Source organism: Dromaius novaehollandiae, chromosome 1, assembly GCF_036370855.1.
Source record: "Dromaius novaehollandiae isolate bDroNov1 chromosome 1, bDroNov1.hap1, whole genome shotgun sequence".
In the NCBI taxonomy this organism is placed as follows: domain Eukaryota; kingdom Metazoa; phylum Chordata; class Aves; order Casuariiformes; family Dromaiidae; genus Dromaius; species Dromaius novaehollandiae.
Window position 1 is genome coordinate 128,643,173 of NC_088098.1, and position 20,001 is coordinate 128,663,173.

The window sequence follows — 20,001 nt, forward strand, 5'->3', positions numbered from 1 at the left end:
GCTTTTGGATCTGTGCTTAGCAGATAGGAGCTGCCATAGGGTCATGTCAACCTCTATCATGCCAAGAAGGGAAGGAAGAGGAAATTTAGATTAAAAATTCTGGAGATTAGCCACTCATATTTCACTTTTCTTGTCAGCAGGCCCATTATATAGTAGGTGAGACAATGACTCAAAGAGAATGATATTGAGGATCCCTACCTACATAGTGGCAAAGGAGCGTAGACTCTGAACAGGCCAATATACAGTGAGGGAGTGGTGGCATCTCATTGGGTATGGTAGAACTTAGAACCTGGCAGAGATCATTTAGAAAAAGAATTTATTTAATTGTATTTTAATTAGATGGGAGCCAGCAAACAATAGATGAAACACCTATGACATGGAAGTTTTTCTGAGGAGTGTCAGACCGAGTAAGTCTGCTTTATCTTCTTTAGTGTAGAATTAAGGGCAGTATTCCAGATGAGGAGATATCATTGTTTTACAGAATGGTGATTATATTTTTGTATTATATTTCTTTCTGATATTTTGGCACTTTGTTTTCTTCACTGCAGCTTCAAATTAGGATGGCAACAGTAATGGTTAAATCTGTCCTTTGTATATTTTTTTCTCTGTTCCATTTTGCATGTTTTAATGCAAGTAGGATGTTGTTGAGCTCTGTAGTAAATTATTTAGTGTCTTAGGTTCAAAATTTGCTGAGTTTCAGCCAAATCAAAGTACAGACTTTGAATTGTGTTGGTTTGTCCATGATTAAGTTTAGGCCACTACTTTGTGCTTTTATCTCACATAGTGTGTCATAAGTCTCATGAATGTTAGGCTCTGTGTTGAAGTAACAATGAGAACATGAACAAAATAATGTAGAGGTCTGATTAAAAGAATAAACAAACAAAAGAAAACCCAAAAGCAAAGCAAAAGGCAAGTAGCTGTGTCTTTCCTTTCCTCAAGATTGCTGTAATCAGCATGAGATATATTTTTTGCTTTTATTTTTCAGTTTAAATATGACAGATATGATATATTTTTCTAATTTAGGCCTCTTTTTAATTATTAAGATACAACTAAATGTGTACATCATGTGAGCCCCACAGCCTGGGACCTAGTTCATGTGGCCTTGAGAACTGGTCCTTTAACTTAAAAATGGGGGAAAAATGTTACTTTTTTTTTCTTACTTTGCTTTTCTTACTCTTTTCTTCCTACACTTGCAGTGCTGTACTTCCTTAGTAGTTCATAGTACCAGCATTTTTATGATAGCCCCTTCATTTTCTACATAAGTGCTTATTTAAAAAAAAAATTCAAAAAAGTGCAGAGCAATATAGCTACACAGTGAACATTCGAAATGCCTGAATGAGTTGGAAATTTCAGAAGAAACATTTCTTCTGCAAGGTCTGATCCTACCCTAGTTGTCTAAGGACATGTGTAAGGATGTCTTAAGTGTCAATTTAATTCATTTTCCTCATTATTTCAACCAAAAGTCCCAGTACTACTTGGCCACATGTGTGGAGAGTACTCATTTGAACAGAAAAAAATACTAACAACCTGCCCTCCAAACAATCTCAGGACCACTTTCCAGCATATTTTTAAATTAACTCTGAATTCTTTCCTTTCAAGCCATTAAAGATTTCAAGTGTTGTGAAGCTAAGACTGTCATTCTCTGCTGAAAAAAGTATGAATTAACTGACATCAGATTGACAGCATCTTCTGGTATATGTGGAAAATAAGTGCAGTTGTGAGAGGGAAGATGGACTGGGGTGTAAGAAATGTGGAAATGTCAATCCATAGTAGAAACAATGGCCCCGAGGAGTTAACTTGCCTGTAGGAAATACTTAGTTCAATATCAATGTAGTTTTTCTAAAGGACTGTAAATAAGTTTGTTTTTTCTTGGTCAGAAATATAGTCTTTAAAATGATTGTGGTATATGAAGCTTTTCTCTTCTCAGGGAAATAAATATTTTATCCTCGTTACCATTAAAATACATAATCTATTTGTAAGTGTTACTTTGTTTTGAGTCTGTAGTCTTTAGTCTGAGATGGAATTGCTCATCAGCCATCACTGAAAATATCATGGTGGAAGATGTATATCTGATACTTCACTAATTTATGAAGTTGGTAATTTACTGTTAAAATAAGAGAAATGCATAGAAATTTGTATTTCTATTGTGAAATTACAGATTTATTAAGTTATCTCTTTTAAGATCTTTGTACAGTATGCTCAAAATTTTCTCTTAAAGCTGAGTGTAGAGATATTTCAAAATGAAATATTTTTACTTTTTTACTTTAAAACAGCTTATTCATACAAAAACTGAAAATACAGTTTTCTGTATTTTCGGAGGCAAAAATAAAAATCAAAGGTATGATGTTTTGATTTGGCCCCCTTTTTCCGGTGTGCCCGGGGCAGGGTGGATTGTTCATCTACTGAACTAAACTTATTGTAGTTCACAGTACTCAATTTTCTATAAATGTTAATTAGATGAGTGAACTGAGCTTTAAAATCTTCTCCTAAATATCCTCAAAGAAGCAGCATACTGCTGTGAAGATACAGAGGTAGAATAATTGTGCAGATTTGACATAGCTGAAAGAGTCACAACAAAGGATTTATGGAGTCTGTGGTCATAATTCCCAATCATGGAATATCATATAGCACAACTGAAGCGCAGCAGACAGTTTCAGAGGGAAGACTAAGAAACGCAAGGACTGGGAGACACTGTGCTGCTTAATGACCATGGCACAGAGAGTGTGTCTATCTAACGCTGCTGATGCAACTTAATTAGTGAGTATTATAGTTGTAAGTATTTTCTTTAAGGCCTACATTCTGGGGCCAAATGGTGAAAATCCTAGCTTTGATTTTTTTTTTTTATCGCTGATTTTTAGTAATTTTGTAATCATTGTTTAAAAATGTGAATATGTGACTGCTAAAATTTCGGAAAAAAACTAAATGCATTCCTTTTAAAATATATTTTCAAGTTACAGATGTTTAAGTTTGGGTCCATAATTTCTTAGTGTTTGGGACTGGTAGAAACTTGAGGCAATCCATGCTTTCTTGTTCTCCAGTGCTAAAGTAGAATGAAGAGCCCTCATTCAGGCCTGTGTAGTAAAATGAAAAGTTAACATCCAAACGTAGTGCACTGAGTAGCGTTGTGTTTCTTAAGTATGATCCAGACTTTTCCAATTTTATAATGCTAGGAAAACTGTTTTTATATGAAGTTACTACTGCAGCTAAACAGGGTAAAGTCTTCTGAGTGAGATGCTTTGTGATTTTTCCTTCAGTTTATCAAAATGATTGTTGTAAAAATTTTAACAAATAGAAATAATTACCTTGATGTTTTTAAATTGAACTCTTCAGGTTTTCCATTTACACACATTTTTATTTTGAATTTTCCTTAATTTTTCCTAAGCAAAACAATTTCAGAGTGCCCAAAATTAAAATATTTTTACCTCATGCTTGGACTTAACATCAGTTGTTTGCTGAAGTTTAGTTCTGGCATCATAAAGCATAACATTTTTGTGTATGTGTCAGTTCACATTTAGTTATTCTGAGTGCCTGACTAGTAAATTTTAGAAATTATATGAAATCTTTGAAAGAGATTTCCAAGATAATTGTATCATAAGATGAGATCTTGTGTTTGGTAAATTTATTGAAAACGAAGGAATGTTATTGTAGATACATCCTGGTTTTTCATGTTTATTTTTTTATTGCAAGTTAAATTGCAAGTTAAAGCTTTAAAAGGTAAAATAAAGATTCTTAAAGAAAGAATTATTTCTGCTTACATAAATATTTCAGTTGAATCAGTGATGAGTAGTTTATGCTGCAATAACTGCATCTTTCTTCATTGTTTTATTTCACAAATATGAAGAGTACTCTCCCTGCAAATACTTGCCCCATGATGCAGTTGCAGAATTACCTTCCTAAAGAGCATATTTCTAACCAGCAGTCTAATACTACTCTTGCTATGTTTTGAAAAACAACACTGGTAATTTGTGGCCTTATTTGTGGAAAACATAATTTTTAAATACTAGGGAAAAGACACAAAAACATTATTTGAATATTATTGTGCGCTAAAGCTTTTAGGCAAAGTTTCAGGTACAACAGAAAGGAGTTGCATCTTGTGAGTTACAGTATAAAAAATTATTTTTTGGGCATAGTTATCCTGATAATTGAAATAATATTTAATACCGAATAACAGAATGAAAAAATTTTTGGGTTATCCATTGTAAAATGAACCAAAGCCAATCTCAATCTTTAAATTGTGAATTGTGGCTTTAGGGCTTTTGTGGGGAGTAGATGTTCTTCTGAAGAAATTACTTATCTTCTTGAAGAAGAAAAGCAGAAATATAAATACCAAAAACTTAATTTCAGTAACTTGGGGCCTGGTTTTCAGGCATTCGAAGAATTTCTAAGTCCATTTTAAGTTCTCATTTTTGGTACTCATGATCTCCCACAGTCTTACCCATACGGTTAGAGCTGGATCTATTAAACCTAAAGACAAACCAAATGAGTATACAGATTAAAGGATGCAGATACATTTGAAAAGTAAGTCTTACTGTAAACAGCAGGAGTTAGTAGGCTGCTGCCATTAAGAAAATACCATGTAAACAGGAATGTGTGATGGCAACACCGAGTGCTGTGGTAGTAAGAATTCTTAAATTCATTGCCTGTATGCGTCATTAGGTAGGTAATGCTTTTCACACATTTCTAGACTTAAATTGCAAGACCAACCATACTGTTTTTTGCATCAGTAAGTACAAAAGTATATGAAAGCCTCAGCAAAGCTGATGTACTTTAATAATGCTAAAGGCATTCTTGTTTATATTCAAAGAAAGTAGAATATAATTTCATTAATTTTATGTCCCATCACAGATAAGTCGTATTTCATCTGAAGAAGGTTTTCTTAAATATTTTTATAGGTAGGGCAATTATTACAAATGCTATCATTGCCGAATAGAAATTAGATTCATAATTATAAATTGTTTTCTCTCCAGTTGCTTAAGTAACCAAATTTCTAGAAAAAAGAAGTGGTAACAGACATTTGGGCAAAGATAACTACGAAAGTATCTAGTCATTTCTAATTAATAATTACATTTTCTAAAAGAGACAGAAATTAATGATTTTTTCCTATTAAGTTCTTTGAAAACTTTTCTATAAACTTAAAATGGAAATGATTGAATTAGTTATATTACTTATATTGACTCATCCGTTTAATCAGATTAGTCCTAATCCTGTAGCTTCAGTTTTGGGTATCTTCAGTCAGTCTAAACATCATTTTAAAATTGATGTAAACCTTCATAATAATGTGATGAGTGTTTAAGAAAGGAGCTAAAGCATCAAACATTATTTGGGAGTTCAGTAACACAGTTGCTATTTTCTACATACAACAAAGGACAGTTGAATAGAACAGACAGTGTGAAAGATGATTAAGTAATTCTGGTAAGGGAACCCTTTGGTTTTTCAGTTAGCATAATCTTACTGAAAAGTTGTATTTTGATATCATCCAAATACGTGGGTCTCTACAAAAAAAATAAGTTTATTATTTTCTGGTAGCTATGCTGCTAGGGCAGCCAAGGGATGGCTGTTGACACTGTGCACTGGCTATACAGAAGGACTGAACTGACCAGTGGGACTGAGTGGCGCTGCTGGAGCCCCTCCATTTCGCCACAAATGTGCTCCTCTTCTTAAGGCTCTGATTGTAATAGAGAGGTATCAGAAGTTCATTCCCTAATCTGTCTATCCATTTCCCAAATAAATGTGTGTATATATACTGTGTGTATATGTATGCATGTAGATGTGTTTATTAGTTTCTGTAATTTCTACCAAATCTATGCTTAGGTTCGTTGCCTATTTCATACTAAATCCTGAAGAATCTTATTTTTCCTTAGGTAGGTATTTATTTCTATAGGTCAGAATTTTATGGATCATAAAACATTTTAAAATGAGAAACGAATGCTCTTTCACTTCATCGGATGCCACGATTTGTTCCCATCTTCATTTAGTAAAAAATGATCATGAAAACTTATATTTGAAATGTGATAAATGTTATTTACGTAAATACTTCTGTATAAATACAAAACTCAACAGTCTAATGAATGCATTCTGGAGGACCTGTTTTCCAAATAATAAGCTCTTGTATGCCCTTCTCAGTGCTCAGTCATGGAAGTTGTTTATTGCTTGTTACAGGAAGCTGTTTTCTTTAGATGTGCTACCAGTTTAGTCTGGTCTCTAACTCCCACTTCGTATAGCAAGGTATAAAGCATCTAAGAATTATTCACTTTGTGCTCAGTGGAAAACACTTGACAGTATTCTGTTCATTCTGTTTGATATAACACTTCCAAAGAAATGGAGTGACCTTTGTTAGTTTGATCATACGGAAACAGCTTTGTTACCAGGAGTGGTTTTAAGATAAAAGAAAAATAGGCTTACCTTAGTGAAACAAAGCAAAATTAAATCATGGAGTTGCAATAATTGGAAATAGTTACCCCTAAAATGCTGTAAGACAAGTGAAATTATGAGTGTGTGTGTGTGTATTTTCTAAAAAGCGTATAAATTAGTAAAAGTCTTCATTATTGCCTTTCTTGGCCTCTGAGAAGCCAAGGAAGTTAGCATTCTTCTTCAGGGCTTGTATGCCCTGACAGGTCTTTCAGGTACATTTTCCTTGCTCCTCATCCCCAGAAAGATGATTGAAGGTTGTGAGTGCTGCTTCTTCCTTGTTTTCATTGAGAGAGCTCGTTATTTGTGATTGGAGACTAAAATATTACACAAAAGCATATAGGCTTAGGTCGCTTCTTTCTTCCCACGTATTCTTCATTCACTTGTTTATTATGCAGCTTAATGTGTACATTCTTTCTGTTTTGCCTGACTCTCTTATAAGCCATAGTTTGTATTAAACCTGGCATTACATTTTATTATACATACAGATTAAGGACTAATCTTTCTATAAATATCCTAATAGATCAGTATATTTCAACCACATTTGACATCTTGCTGGCATAAACAACAGAGTCTACATTAAGCTAGATGTTCTAAGTTGTCATCCCGCCATTAATTTGGGGTTTATTGGCTAAATCCTCTCATCACATTACTGACCAACTAAGGCATGCATAAAATGTCTCAGATGATGTGTTTTTAGTGCTTTTCATATTTACTTACAGAAAAGCATTGCCATAGTTTTCAAAGGCCATTATTTAGGAAGTATGACTTTTATAAGCCTCTGAAAAAAGTTAAAAAAGAAAAATTAGTTAAAAAAATACTGCTTTACAAGAAAAGATAAAGAAGGACAGACAAAGTATAATTTACTATTTGAGTAGGCTGGCTCCAGCTGTTCTCTGCTGCATCCTCTTTTCTGTCCAGTTCCACTTGATAATGATAGCCTGCAGGCAGAAATGTAGATGTTAGAACTATTGCTGTAACTCCTTTAACTACTTCAGCATTTAAAAAAGAAATGTTTCAAACTCATCCTACTTTGACTCTGTTTCTGCCATCCAAATGTCCTCACTAGACCAGTCTCTCCCAGATTCATGATTGTTCATAAGAACAGAGCCAACATCCTTTTGTGTTGGGATGTTGTATGATAGAGCTTATTAAACCCTTGGTCAAAAAGTGGTTGCTTTGCCTTGAAGAATGAGACTCAGTTTTCCAAAGTGCTTTGCCTTCAGATTTGTCCTTTCCAAACCTCCTGTTCTGGAATGTAGCAGGAGTAAAGGCAGAGTGCTTTCAACAAGAAGCAGTTGTCAAATGGAAAACTGAATTAACTGAATCCTCTTTCTAGAAAAAAAAATGTTCATTTTTTTGTTTTTTTTGCTTAGAACAGTAAAATGAAAAGTAAGGTAACCATAAGTTATGACAGTTCTTAAATTGTATTTTAACTGTCATTCTACTTATGTGGTTTTGCAGAAAACTGAGCCAAAATTGGAAAGCACCAGAAATTAGTGCATGGTTGTTGTGCCTTTACATTCTCGTGTTGCCATCGTGAAAGCATCTATTTTTCCATCTTTATTACGTGGCAAATGAAAGTGTTCAGTGAAAAAAAAGGGAAACCTGTAAAGAAAGTGTAGATAACCTGGTGTGTATCTGTTCAAGGAAACCCATATCTTCTAGTTTCTCCATGATGTCTCCGAGAAAGACGACTCACTGTTAAATGTATTAAAATATACTGAAGATTTTTAGGATTGAAAAGCTTGTGTTCTATACAGCCACATAATTTTAAATAAACCAAACCTTACATGACTAAATCTATAAATTCAATAAAAGCACGTGAAATAAGATGAAATACAGTACAATTGGCTAGCCAGAACAGTCAAAGAAAAGCACAGCATGGTGCTGCAACTCAAAAAGAAAGGAATCCAACCTGCTGGACTATTCCAGGCACAAAGATGAAGCTTGGAATGTATACTTGATATTTTTGAGAACAGCTTTGAGAAGGACTGAAACTCTCGGGAGCTGTAAAATAAATTTTCAGGATAGCATAAAATATAAACATTACTTATGTTGACAACTTCGAAGCTGAGGTAGTACGCCTCTTGGACAACCAGTGGCAATGTGATACCTTTTATAGACTCTCCCTCACTTCCCCCAAATCTACAGTTTTTATGTTTGCAGCATTTTCTAACATTAGAGTCACTGTCAAGGTACTCAGGGACCTCACAGTTTGGCTCAGCATGCTACCATGTTTTGCTGCCTTCTGTTTGTAGCGGTGATGTACATGCACTGTCATAGGATGTGATGTGGTTGCAGTCACATAAGTATGCAGCTCATGTTCAGATCAGTGCTGCATTCAGTTCTGTAGCAAGAGTTTGTGAATGCAGTTGAATGACCTTACCCACCAGTCATATAATAGTTACTTCAATTTTTTAACCTATCATAATCAACTTTAACATCTAAAGGTCTTACAATTGGCAGAGGTTAAAAAAAAATCTTTTCTTCCTCATATTTTTATTTTATTTAATAGTGACAGAGACCTTCTGTAAGGTCATGAGCAGTTCTAAGAATTGCTGTGTTTGAAGGCTACTCAGTACTCCAAAGAACTGAGATCTTAGTTACTCATTTTTCTTTCTGTTTGTGGGGTTTTTTGTATTGCTGCAAAGGAGAGGGGAAAAAAACTTAAAATTCAGGGAGGTATGGTGCAAATATGAAAATATTCATAAATCATTTTTCAGAATTGACTAGATTTCAAGATGAGTGTGTCTTTTCATCATGACCATTGTTGCAAGGTATAAGTAAATTGAATTACTCAAAGATGCGTATAAACCTGTTTTCATTTTTCAGCTAAGGAACATCAGTGCATCAGTAGCTTCTTTTGGCAACAAGATGTATAACTGTCCATAATTCTACTGTTCTATGGTCATATTCTTCAGGAGGTCAAAATGCCTAATTGTATTAGTGCCTCTAGTCTTCAAATCTATGAATGTACAGTGAAAAGATTACTTTTGTAGGAAAATTTCAATATGTTGACAGTAATGCTTTTGAAAAGCACTTTCCTACAGAGCAAAATGAGTGCAGTTTAGCATAATTTGGTAGACAAGAAGAGTAGTGTTTTTCTATTTTGCAAATTCTGTTGCTATTCAGTTAGTTTAGCTGTACCAGGTGTAACTGGAATTCTGAACTGTGCTGACAAGTAGGCTAAAATACCCCTGGAGAAGTTAAGTGATGGTAATTTTGAATTCGGTCAGGTGATGTGATAATACCAAAATTACTCTTTCTACTGTTAAAAGCTGTTGTTCACTTTTTTGGAGTATATGCTGGATTCAGTGTACTTACCAAACTGTCACAGAATGAATCTTTTATTTAATTGTTGCATAAACTAAATGTAAAAAAAAAACGATTTATTTTTGTTTGTTGTTTCTCTGCTATACCTACTTTATGGAAAAACGGTATAACTTTCATTACTGATAAAAAAGAGTAAACAAAGATTTTTAATATGCAGAAATGAATCTTAAGCCAGCAGTCTCCTTCACCAAGATTGTTCTTTCCTCAGTATGCTGAATCAATGATAACCAGACTGTAAAATAGTTACCTTGCGTTTAATTCTTTTAAATGCAGTTTTCTTCTTGGTTATTACTTCCAATAACTTACTAAAACTACAGTGAGTTCAGCGGAATTTCTTTTGTCCATCTTAGTGATATAATCACTATCGAACAACTAGTGAACAGGAGTGATGAAAAAAGAAAGTAAAAGTCTTTTGAATAGCAACCTTGAAATTACCTACTGGTAGATGTGCCTGCATTATTCATCTGAGGGGATTTGTTAACTGGGAGCAGCTGGAGCCCTGTTGGGACACCTTCCTGTAAGCAGGCCCAATACATACATAAGCAGAGTAAAATAAGGACACCCATCTAGAGCACTGTGGGTAGGACGTGGATGGTTTGGAAATAATCTGAAGTGGAAAAAGTCCCACCAGATTTAATCCATGTAATATGTACCTTGGACATGTTACTAGCAAATAGTTTGTCTGGTCTGTAGTAATCCCGAACATATTGGGACTACTTCTATGTATTTATTCTATGAGGTTTACCCTTGTTAGTTGCTATAAAAATAGGTATAAAAATAATATATAACTGTAATACACTAATGGTAATTCTAAAATTTTTAATGATTTTGAACAGTGGCACATAGTTCTACTTGTTGTATTTTTAGATCTGTTAATTGTTAAATATTCTTTGTGTTTATATATTCCAGTAAAATTCTAGCTAATGGCCACGTATATTGATAAAACAATTTAAAATTATTTCTTTTTTTGAGTGTATAAAGAAAATGTAGGATTTTTTGCAGATTGCCTGGTAAATAAAGTCTATACTGGATCACTGAGAATCTCCTTCAAACAATCTCAAATACTGATCCTCATAGTAAAGATACTGTGCAGCTGCCAAATGAAAAAAAGGAAGAAATTGGATACAAAGGGGGTCTGCCATAATAAAAAGAGATTAAACTTCAAAATAGAGAAGTCACAGGATATAGCTGTAATGAACAGGGTACTTTTCCCCTCCCAGGTACTAAACTGGGGGAGGGGGAGGGAGAGGGAAAGGGAAGGCTTCAGTTATTATAGTTAAATATTTAAAATACCCATACTTTAGTGATTCCTATAGCCCACATGGAAGCACATTTGTTCTGTCTATCTAGACGTTTTTAATGTGTAATCATCACTGTATGTAGGTGCAATGGTGTATAAAAGATAAAGATCAGAATCTGATCTCAGTAATACACTGTTGTAAATCCAGTGTACAGTAAGGAAAATTACATTACTTTTTCTGGGTAAAGCTTACTTTTTTGCCATATTGAATGTTCATATTTAGGTTTCAGGAACATTTTGTAGTTTTTGCGATGGTCTTTTGTCAGTGGGGCATGTTTTTGCTTTATTTAATTTATTTTTTATTTACTTACTGAATATTACTTTACAAAGGCCTTTAATTAAAGGCAGGAATCATTTTCTTTCGTATTTCTCTGAAACTCAGACAAATCCTTTTGTGGAAATATTGCTTCACATGCCATTGATTCTTTTAGTTTTCTTGTGTTCAGAATTCTATTTCTTATTTCTAGGGTTGTCTCCATGGTCCCAGATACGGGTCACTGGACTCGGGAACAAACTTATTTTTCCCTCTGCTGAATCCCATATGTTCATTGTAACCTTCAGGATTTTATAAAGTCTCAACAGCAGAAATGACCCTTCCAAGGCTATAAGCACGGTGTTAGCTGCCTGACAGACCTTTTTACTGAGGTTCATCATTGCTTTCATACAAAGCACTCTAAGGATTTTCTTTTCTGTAGACTTATTCCAGTCAGAGAAAGCCTTTTCTATGTTCCAGTGCCCTTGCACAAAAACCTACATGATATTCAGAACACTTTGAAAAGTCTTCTACTGACCAACAACACTTTCTTTTTTATTGCAATTCCCTCATCCTTTTTGTCTAGAGTCACTAATTCGTTAACTGCAAGTGAGTGGTTCATGGGTTGTTGGGACCAGTTCTAACACAAAATGCACACAAGTCGCATTTTCTGAACTTCAGTGTTCGGCCTATATCTATAAGTAGTGTTCACCTTTGCTTCAGTGTGAAACATCCCACTAGAGAGCATCCACAGGATCAAAGTATATTGTGAAGAGACTCTATTTTACACTAATATTTTTCAGTATGTTTTGGCAGTGAATTCTTGTATTTTCATTATTTTTTTGTTATTCAAAAACCTATGCACAGTCCACATTCGAATGTGAGCATCATTTAAAAAGATGTAAATGATGAGTGGATTTTTATGTTACCTTAAGCTAAATAAGTGATGTCATAATTACAGAGGCCTCTAATTATTGCTATGTATTTTGTTATATATAATGCTTTGCTGATTGGTATAATCTAGCTCAGAAGGGCCAGATGAATTCGAGAGGTGCCATGATGTGTTTGCCCTGAACTGAAGTATTTAGTTTCCTTGAACCAGTGAGTGACCCAGCCCATTTAGCAAAGTTTAATTTGTATGTTCAGATTACCTAGTAACTTTCTGAACTCTCTTTATTTCAAATCTGTAATAAAAGCAAAAAGTATCTTTTAACAGTCTGTATCAGATACTTTTTTTTTTTTTTCTGAGGGAGGTAACACAAGTAGTTTGGCCAAATACCTATGCATTTTCATGAGTAAATGATGTTAATAGCTTTTAATAGATTAGCAGCTTTTGTATTCGTAGTCACCTGTATACATGGGCTCCTGAGATGCACTGAGTACATCTTTCATGATGCAGCCCTGTTCCCCTCCTGGGAGTGGAGAACTGGTCATCATGGAATCCCAAGACCATGGTATATGATGGAAAACTCAGTCTTGGTGAAAAAAGCACAGCCCCCCTGGCCCCTCAACACAGCCTTTTAACCACATGATCTAGACACAGCACAGAGATTTTACTTGAGCCCTTTGAGAACACGTCTGTTATTTGCCCTTCCTGTAGACCACAATCTCTTCATTGTTTCAAGTAACAAGCTAACAGCATAAATCTTCATCCAGATATGCATAGAAATGAGTTGTTGTGTGATCTTAAAACACAGCTCTCTAAAATGAAGGTTAAATTTGCTTCAGATTGAATTTAGGTATTTGGGCCTTAGGCTATCCTTGCTTTGTTCTGGTTGTGGATTTTGTTTTTCCATTCTGCTTCTTCAGTTCATCTTGTATCTCCTGCATCTTGGATGTGCTGCCATGTGTGCTCATTCTGTTTTCTACATAGGCTTGAGCAGGGATGCTAAAAGTTTTTCTTCTCTTTCTCTAAAACTCAACTTGAATTCATGGAAAGATCTTTATCTCTTCTTCCAGAAGAAGAAAGAACACTGATAGATACAAGTCTCCTTTCCATGCTGAAATATTTCCCATCCCTTTAGTCTTTAGCCCACACCGTTCTGGAATCAGCTATGCCATGAGAGATGCCTTGCTGCAGCTACCTCCCTCACTGGTCATTCCACTTGCTTTCTGAGTAATCTAGGATTCTGTGTTCCCTTCCCTAGAAGGCCTGTGAAATTTTAATGTAGTGGGGCAGTCTTTGAGAAAAGTGTTAGGACTGTAGTTTGGGTTGCCTAAACTCAGGGAATTTAAAAAAATAGGTTATTTCTTAGTGCACTGGAAAGCAGTTTTTATTGTTTGTTTTGCTTTTTTTCTTCTGTCAAACACTGTGTGGTTAGAAGACTAAGTCTCTTGAGGCTTTACCTAGCAGATTTATGCTATTATGGAGCAGTCTGATGCTGGATGCTAGCCAGCACTCGTTATTAGTAATGCTAGTGATTATTAGGTTCCCGAGAACCACATTTGTTTCAAATGGTGGCAAACCTAATCCTTATTCTATAATTAGCATGAACATATGTGTAGGGTTTTTAGACAGCCTTTGCAGTCTGCTAATATTTGGCCTAACAAATTAAGAAAACATAACCATTAATTATATCTTGCAGTAAATCTTAAAATAAAGTTACAGAAGTCCCCAAAGGACTTGTTCTTCTAAAACATTAAATCTGGAGTTGGTTTGGTAAGAATGAAAGATGATTACTGCTGCATTTTCTAAAATGTAATTCTTTTTCATGATGTTTTTTGAGGCATGAACCTGACATTTCAGGCTGCATATGCATCAAAATACATGCTGTGTACCATAGTGTCATGCTGTGTGCCCCAGAACAATTTATCTGTTCTACTTTATTAAACCAAACTTAGCTGCAATTACAGCCGAAAAGTACAAGAGCTCTCCAGTATGGTCAGTTCTAGAAATATTTAAACATAATAACTACTCCTTAAAAAAATAATTCTGTTTAAGTGACTCAGCCTTTTTTTTTCTTTTTGCCTTTGTCTTTTACCAGTTGAAAAAATACAGAGCCAGTGGGATGAAGTGCATGGACATCTCCAAAGCCGAAGACAGCAGCTCCATGATATGTTAAAGGACTCAGCGCAGTGGCTAGATGCTAAACAAGAAGCTGAGCAGGTTCTTGAACAAGCAAAAGCTAAGCTTGAATCGTGGAAGGAAATTTCCTACACTGTGGAAGCTCTGAAAAAGCAGAACACTGAGCTTAAGGTCACTACTGAGAACTAGGAATTTAACATTAAGATAAATAATCAAAATGCTGATACATGATTGAAGATATTTCTGCTTGAGTTGACTAGATGTTTAGTGAAAGTGTCCTCAAAGTATTGGGCAGTGCATATCAAAGACAGGCACTTTATTCTCTCTCAATTCCTACTAATAATTAGAAAAGAATTACTGAAGTCTAAAATGTGTGTCACATAATCCTTCAGTGAAATTGGTCCTAACTTGTCCGTTCTAACAAAGAGCTGGCTGGTCTTGCAGGGAAAAAAAACTACCTTTTCAGCACAGGTATTTGTCATCTCCTTCATACACCAGCCTCAGCTGAGGCACTGGTACTGAAGAGTGGTAAACCCTGCAGTACTGCTGTGGGTCTGTCAGCACTTGTAACAGAGCTGTATAGGTTGTCTTGAAGTGGTTAAAAACAGAAAAAGATGTAGCAAGCTGTCTGGAGGTATTTTGAAAATCAAGCATTTTAGATTTGCCACAATGTAATCTCACTGGCTTCAACGTGGGCAGGGTTATTAACTGCAAAAAATGTAAAATGCCTGGTCTCATGTTTTTACCATACACTAACTGTCACATTTTAGGTGCTAAAATGTACACCTCAGTTAACTTAGCTGAGCTGTACCTCAATGCAGGTATGCCTTAACTGTTGCATCAGTTTTCAAGTTTCATGTTATGGAAATAGTCATACTTTGGTGACATTCCTCATGAATAAATTTTGAGAATAACTGTTTCAGATTAATAATATCTCATTTTCTGGTTGGGAAAACAAGACTGAAACCAACCAATTGATCAGCCTCTTAAAGTAGGTCCTTGATTCATATGAATAGAATTTTATATTTTAATCACTTGAGAAAAAGTTAACACAAATATTTTTTCCAGTGTTCTCCTTTCCTCGCCTGCCAGTTTTTTTCTTTTTAATTATTACCACTCAGTTACTAGGCTAAAGTTTGTGGCCTTGCAAACATTTGTATTTGCAAAGCTGAATAATGACCAACCACTGTGAAGAATAGTGGGGTCAGGTTCTCATCAACAGATTTTATTACCAGAGAAAGTACGTGTGTAACTGTCTTATTGGTCATCAGCTAAGTCTATCATCATTAGTCATTGCCATTCTGATATTTAGAAGTATATACAAAAGCTGTTGTTTTTGTTTGTTTGCCTACAGTAAGAAATGCCATGGATCTTTTATCACCTTACAGGGCTGGGAAGTGGTTAAGTTTTCTTATTTAAGATTATATCTTAGGGGTCATTGCTTGGGAAGGATGGATTATCGTAAACAAGGGCAATCACTCACTAATGTATTGGAAAGAGTTAGGGATTATGTATACTGCTGTCATTCAGCAGAGAGGACTCACATTTGTCACTGTCTTTCTGTGAAGATAGAGTTCTGGCTTCTGCCCAGTGTTTGGTTTAAAAAAAAAAGCATCAACAAAGTCAATGTCCTAGCTCTGCAAAGACACAATTAACCAAAAAAAACAGTTCTGTGCAAACAGTCTCACATCATTGTGTCTGAGTGTTTTATGTCTCGAACACAAACTACATAACTAAGCAAATAATTACAGTTATTGTTTCCAAAATGGATTTTATGTCCGTTTTTACAAGTATATGTGAGGTTTAGATCAGGTTCATCTAAGAATATATGTTTTTTTGAAATGTCTTATTGGATTAACATTCTCCAAAGAAATAAATAAAAATATGCCTTTCTTTTCCTTCTCTACCCAAATTACAGAGAGATTGTAGAAAGTATACTTGTATACTTATTTGTAGAAGATATCTCTTTGAATAAATGAGCCAGCTTTTGAGAAGATACCTGCAAATTTTTTTCACTCCTCTGTGACAGAGAAGGAGAAGCATTTAAGATACCAGTACCGTGGAGCGTTCCTATCTCAGTCTGGATTTAATGTTATGTGTTGTGTCCCGTTACAGAGATTAGACCATGTTTATAACTTTAATTGTCAAAGCCAGTCAAACCCATAGCTAGTCTTCAGCCAACTTTGCCCTGCCCTCATGGTGATATGAATATCCACAGGTTCTACTGTTTCAAGGACGCTCAGTCATTTTTGTTACTTCCATTTGTTTGGGTTTGACATCCTTTCTCCTACAAGTCTAAAAGAAATTCACCTCTGTCTCAGAGAATCTTTGTTTTTTCCTTCCTTCCTTCTTTCTTTCTTTTGACCAGCCTTCATAGAGGAAATCTCTGTCTGCCAGTAATTCCTCTTGTGTCAAATCCCACGTGAAAGCTTCTCAAATGTGACAGCATCAGCTGTTTTATTCTTGCTTGAACTAATTGTTCATGTATTTTAAGGCAAAATGAAATCTTAATTGAGTTTAGCTGCTTTATATTTCTTTTATGTAGTAGTATCTGAAGTGAAGGACCTAGAAATACATCAGATCCTCAGAGTAAATGCTTCCCAGGCTTCTGTACCACAACACACATATTTTGGTGCTGTCCCTTTGAATATTTAGAGTATTTTGCTATTACACTGATGAAAATAAAGCTGTCAATTCGATTGATTTGTGCAGAGGGGAGAGCCAGGTAAGCATGACACTTAAACAAATTCTTCAAACATACTAATTTTGTCAGCTTTGTATCTCAACACAGTGTGGTGTGAGAAAGTGTGGTCACCAAGGCTTCTCCTGGTGTGGTTGTTAAACATCATAGGTCTGCCTGGAGACAGCTGAGTCAATGCAAAAGTTCCCCTCCACTCTAAGTGAACTTTGAATCAGTGCTTGTGCTAATGCTTTTATGTTAGGGCATCCTTCCACATCAGTGAATTGGCAGGCACTCAGTGGTACTGGTCTTTTGATTATTTATATTTTTATAATGCCAGCATAAAAGAAAAATCTGTAACTCGCTTGTATTTTCCCAGGGATTATTTTTGTTTTTGTTTTGTAGGATTTGACACATTTCCTACTGACATTTAAAAGAAAGGTAACTGGGTACTGTGTAGCTGCTAATTAAAAATATGATTCGTTTGAGTCAGAAGTTAATTCAGAGCTAATTTATTGAGGATTAATGCCTTTTTTTCATTTTTCTTTTTAGTTTGGTATTTGAGAACAGTATTCTAAGGACTGGGGTTAGGTAGGGAGACTGAGAATATGGCATCCTGCTCAATGAGAGTCTTTACCTGCTCCAGTCCGGCTTGTTTTTGTTTATTAAGTGCTGACTGCAGATTGTTAACTCAGCAGGCTGACGGTTATGTGCATATAAATAGTTCAGATAGTCACTCTTCAACTCCTTTCAGTCTGAAGTCATCTGAACATAAGCTAGTCTTAAGCTAGTCTCTTCTTAATACGATACTGAGCCCAGTTCTCTCCTCAGCCCCTTGTTGTTTTGGAAGGAGCTACTGAGACATCTTGTCTTCCCCCGTGACAGTTTAGCTGAGATGGCCAAGGTGAAGACAAAGAGGGATGCAGGCGTGATTTTGTTCCTTTCCTTTGCTGACCACCTCCTTCCCGTTCACCGAAATAGAAAGCTGACCTGCAGCCTGGCCAGGGGCCTGCTGTGTGGGGCGCAGAAGCCAAGCAGCCTTCCCCGCAGGAGCCGGGGGCGGACGTTATGCCCTGCGCTTGTAGATAAGGCTGAGGCAATCCTGCCTTTGTCTTCTTTCTTTTTTGGCTTGAACGTTAACTTTAGGCAATTTAACGTTCTCTTGATATGTGGCTGCCAGCCCTTTTGCCACTCCCTGTGTACCAGCAGAGGATGAAGCCCAGTTGCAGCATTCTGGGGATTTTTGTGTTTCCAGGGCTGACGGCATACTGCTTTCATTTCAGTGCAACAGCGAACAGTCAATAATGTTATCCACTGTGGTGCAGATGCTGAAATAGAAGTCCCCAATGAAAAATTAAAGCTCTTTAAGTATATAAATAAAACATATGCTATAGATGTCCAGAGAAGGGACAAAAAGACATCCAGATTTTCCAGATTTGTGACCTATACCTGCTCAGTGTAGGAATTTACATGCTTTGAATTGGATGATGCTGCGTGTACATATGGCTGTTTTTGAGCTTCTATGAATAGTTTATTTTATTCCACTGGGAAATTGTGGGGTAGAAAAAAAAGCCCATTCTAATTTCCTTACTTGTTTTTAATTAAGCATCCTTAATTACACAGACTTTCTTCCTAATAACAGCAACTAGTGTCTTCTAAATAAAAATTAAAAATAAATTTATACCTAAGTAACATGATGAATTCACAGCCCTAATTCTTTAAGTCCTTTAATAAGGTCAGCAAGTTCCAGTGAAGACAAAACAAAGAGAATGCTTTAAAAAATGTCAAAATGAAATTAGGTAATAAAACATTTTCCTTTAAAAAAATCAAACATTCCAAAGTGGTTAAAAGATAAATGGGACCTAAAAATAAAAAAAAGGGGGGGGGGGGGAGAAAGATTTTCCATCATTAATTTTATTATAAAATATGATTTTGTTAAGTCATACAAGATAAAATTGAATGGGCCTCTGGTAGAATGGACAATAAAATATTTACCACAACACTTTGTTCTCAGTGTCTGTGCAAAGGGCAGAGTCGAAGCAAGGCATGCACTCGTCAAAGTTGTTGAAAAATTACATACCAGTTCCCAGTGAAGTAGAAAATACAAATTGTTTCTGTCGACAAAGCTTTCTATATTCTTCATTTCATTCCTTAGTGATGATCTAGTGTTGTAATGTCAGGAATTTAATGGATTAATATTGAAGTTAATGGTGAGAATCAACACTTCTGGAAATAGCCTTGTAATGGATCTTTCTGTATTTTCATTACAGAGTTTGCAAGGTTTTATAAGGTCATTTATATTCACATGGGACTAGGCAAAAGGAAGTTATTTTCAGAGTGAAGTTTACAGGCCATTAGTTTACAAAGTGGACAAAATGTTATGGTAACTTTTCTATGTAATGCAGTGAATAGTCTGCTGTAATTCTTTGGCTGGAAAAGAGTAGCTCTATGTATGCGTGAATTGGAACATGTTAGTATTTTAAACAGTGAGAAAAGTAGAGTATAATCAAGATGGAAATTCCTAAATATAGAGTAGATACTTACTATAAAAGATCTACAAAACAGAAATGGTAATTACAGTATACTTTATTTATTAGATTTATACAAATATAAACATTTATATGTTTAATATACACAATTTTGCCGGAGAAGGGGTTCATTTGCGGGTGTATTTACAAAACCATGACCTGCCTGTATCTTCTCCCCAAGGAACGCTACTGGTTTTGCTATAAAATTATGACCTACTCTGACTCTATCTCCATAGTTACCATGAGGGAATGACTTAAAAAAATTACATATAGGCAGCTCCAGTTTAACTGAACTTAATCGTAGATGGTTCACATGGTTCACAGAGTCAGTCAGCTCCTCCCAATGTTTGATTGTTCAAAAGAGGATTCCTCATTAAAAACGGAGGGCAGGTTGCTGTCATAGTATTTAAGGGTGTCTATCTGCTGCACAGTCATTGGATGATTATTCTGCTCTGTCATGAAGGAATCCTG

The 20,001-nt window shown here is 35.4% G+C and overlaps 1 protein-coding gene across 9 annotated transcripts in view; it reads left to right on the top strand.

The window, feature by feature from the left end:
* Positions 1–20,001, top strand: part of DMD (dystrophin) — a 1,316,184-nt gene that overhangs the window by 1,005,953 nt on the left and 290,230 nt on the right. For all 9 annotated transcript variants that reach the window (XM_026096811.2, XM_064497835.1, XM_064497804.1 and 6 more), the window contains one exon: positions 14,282–14,493. In XM_026096811.2, coding sequence (XP_025952596.2) covers positions 14,282–14,493 — 212 coding nt within the window. The remainder of the gene's footprint in view (positions 1–14,281; positions 14,494–20,001) is intronic.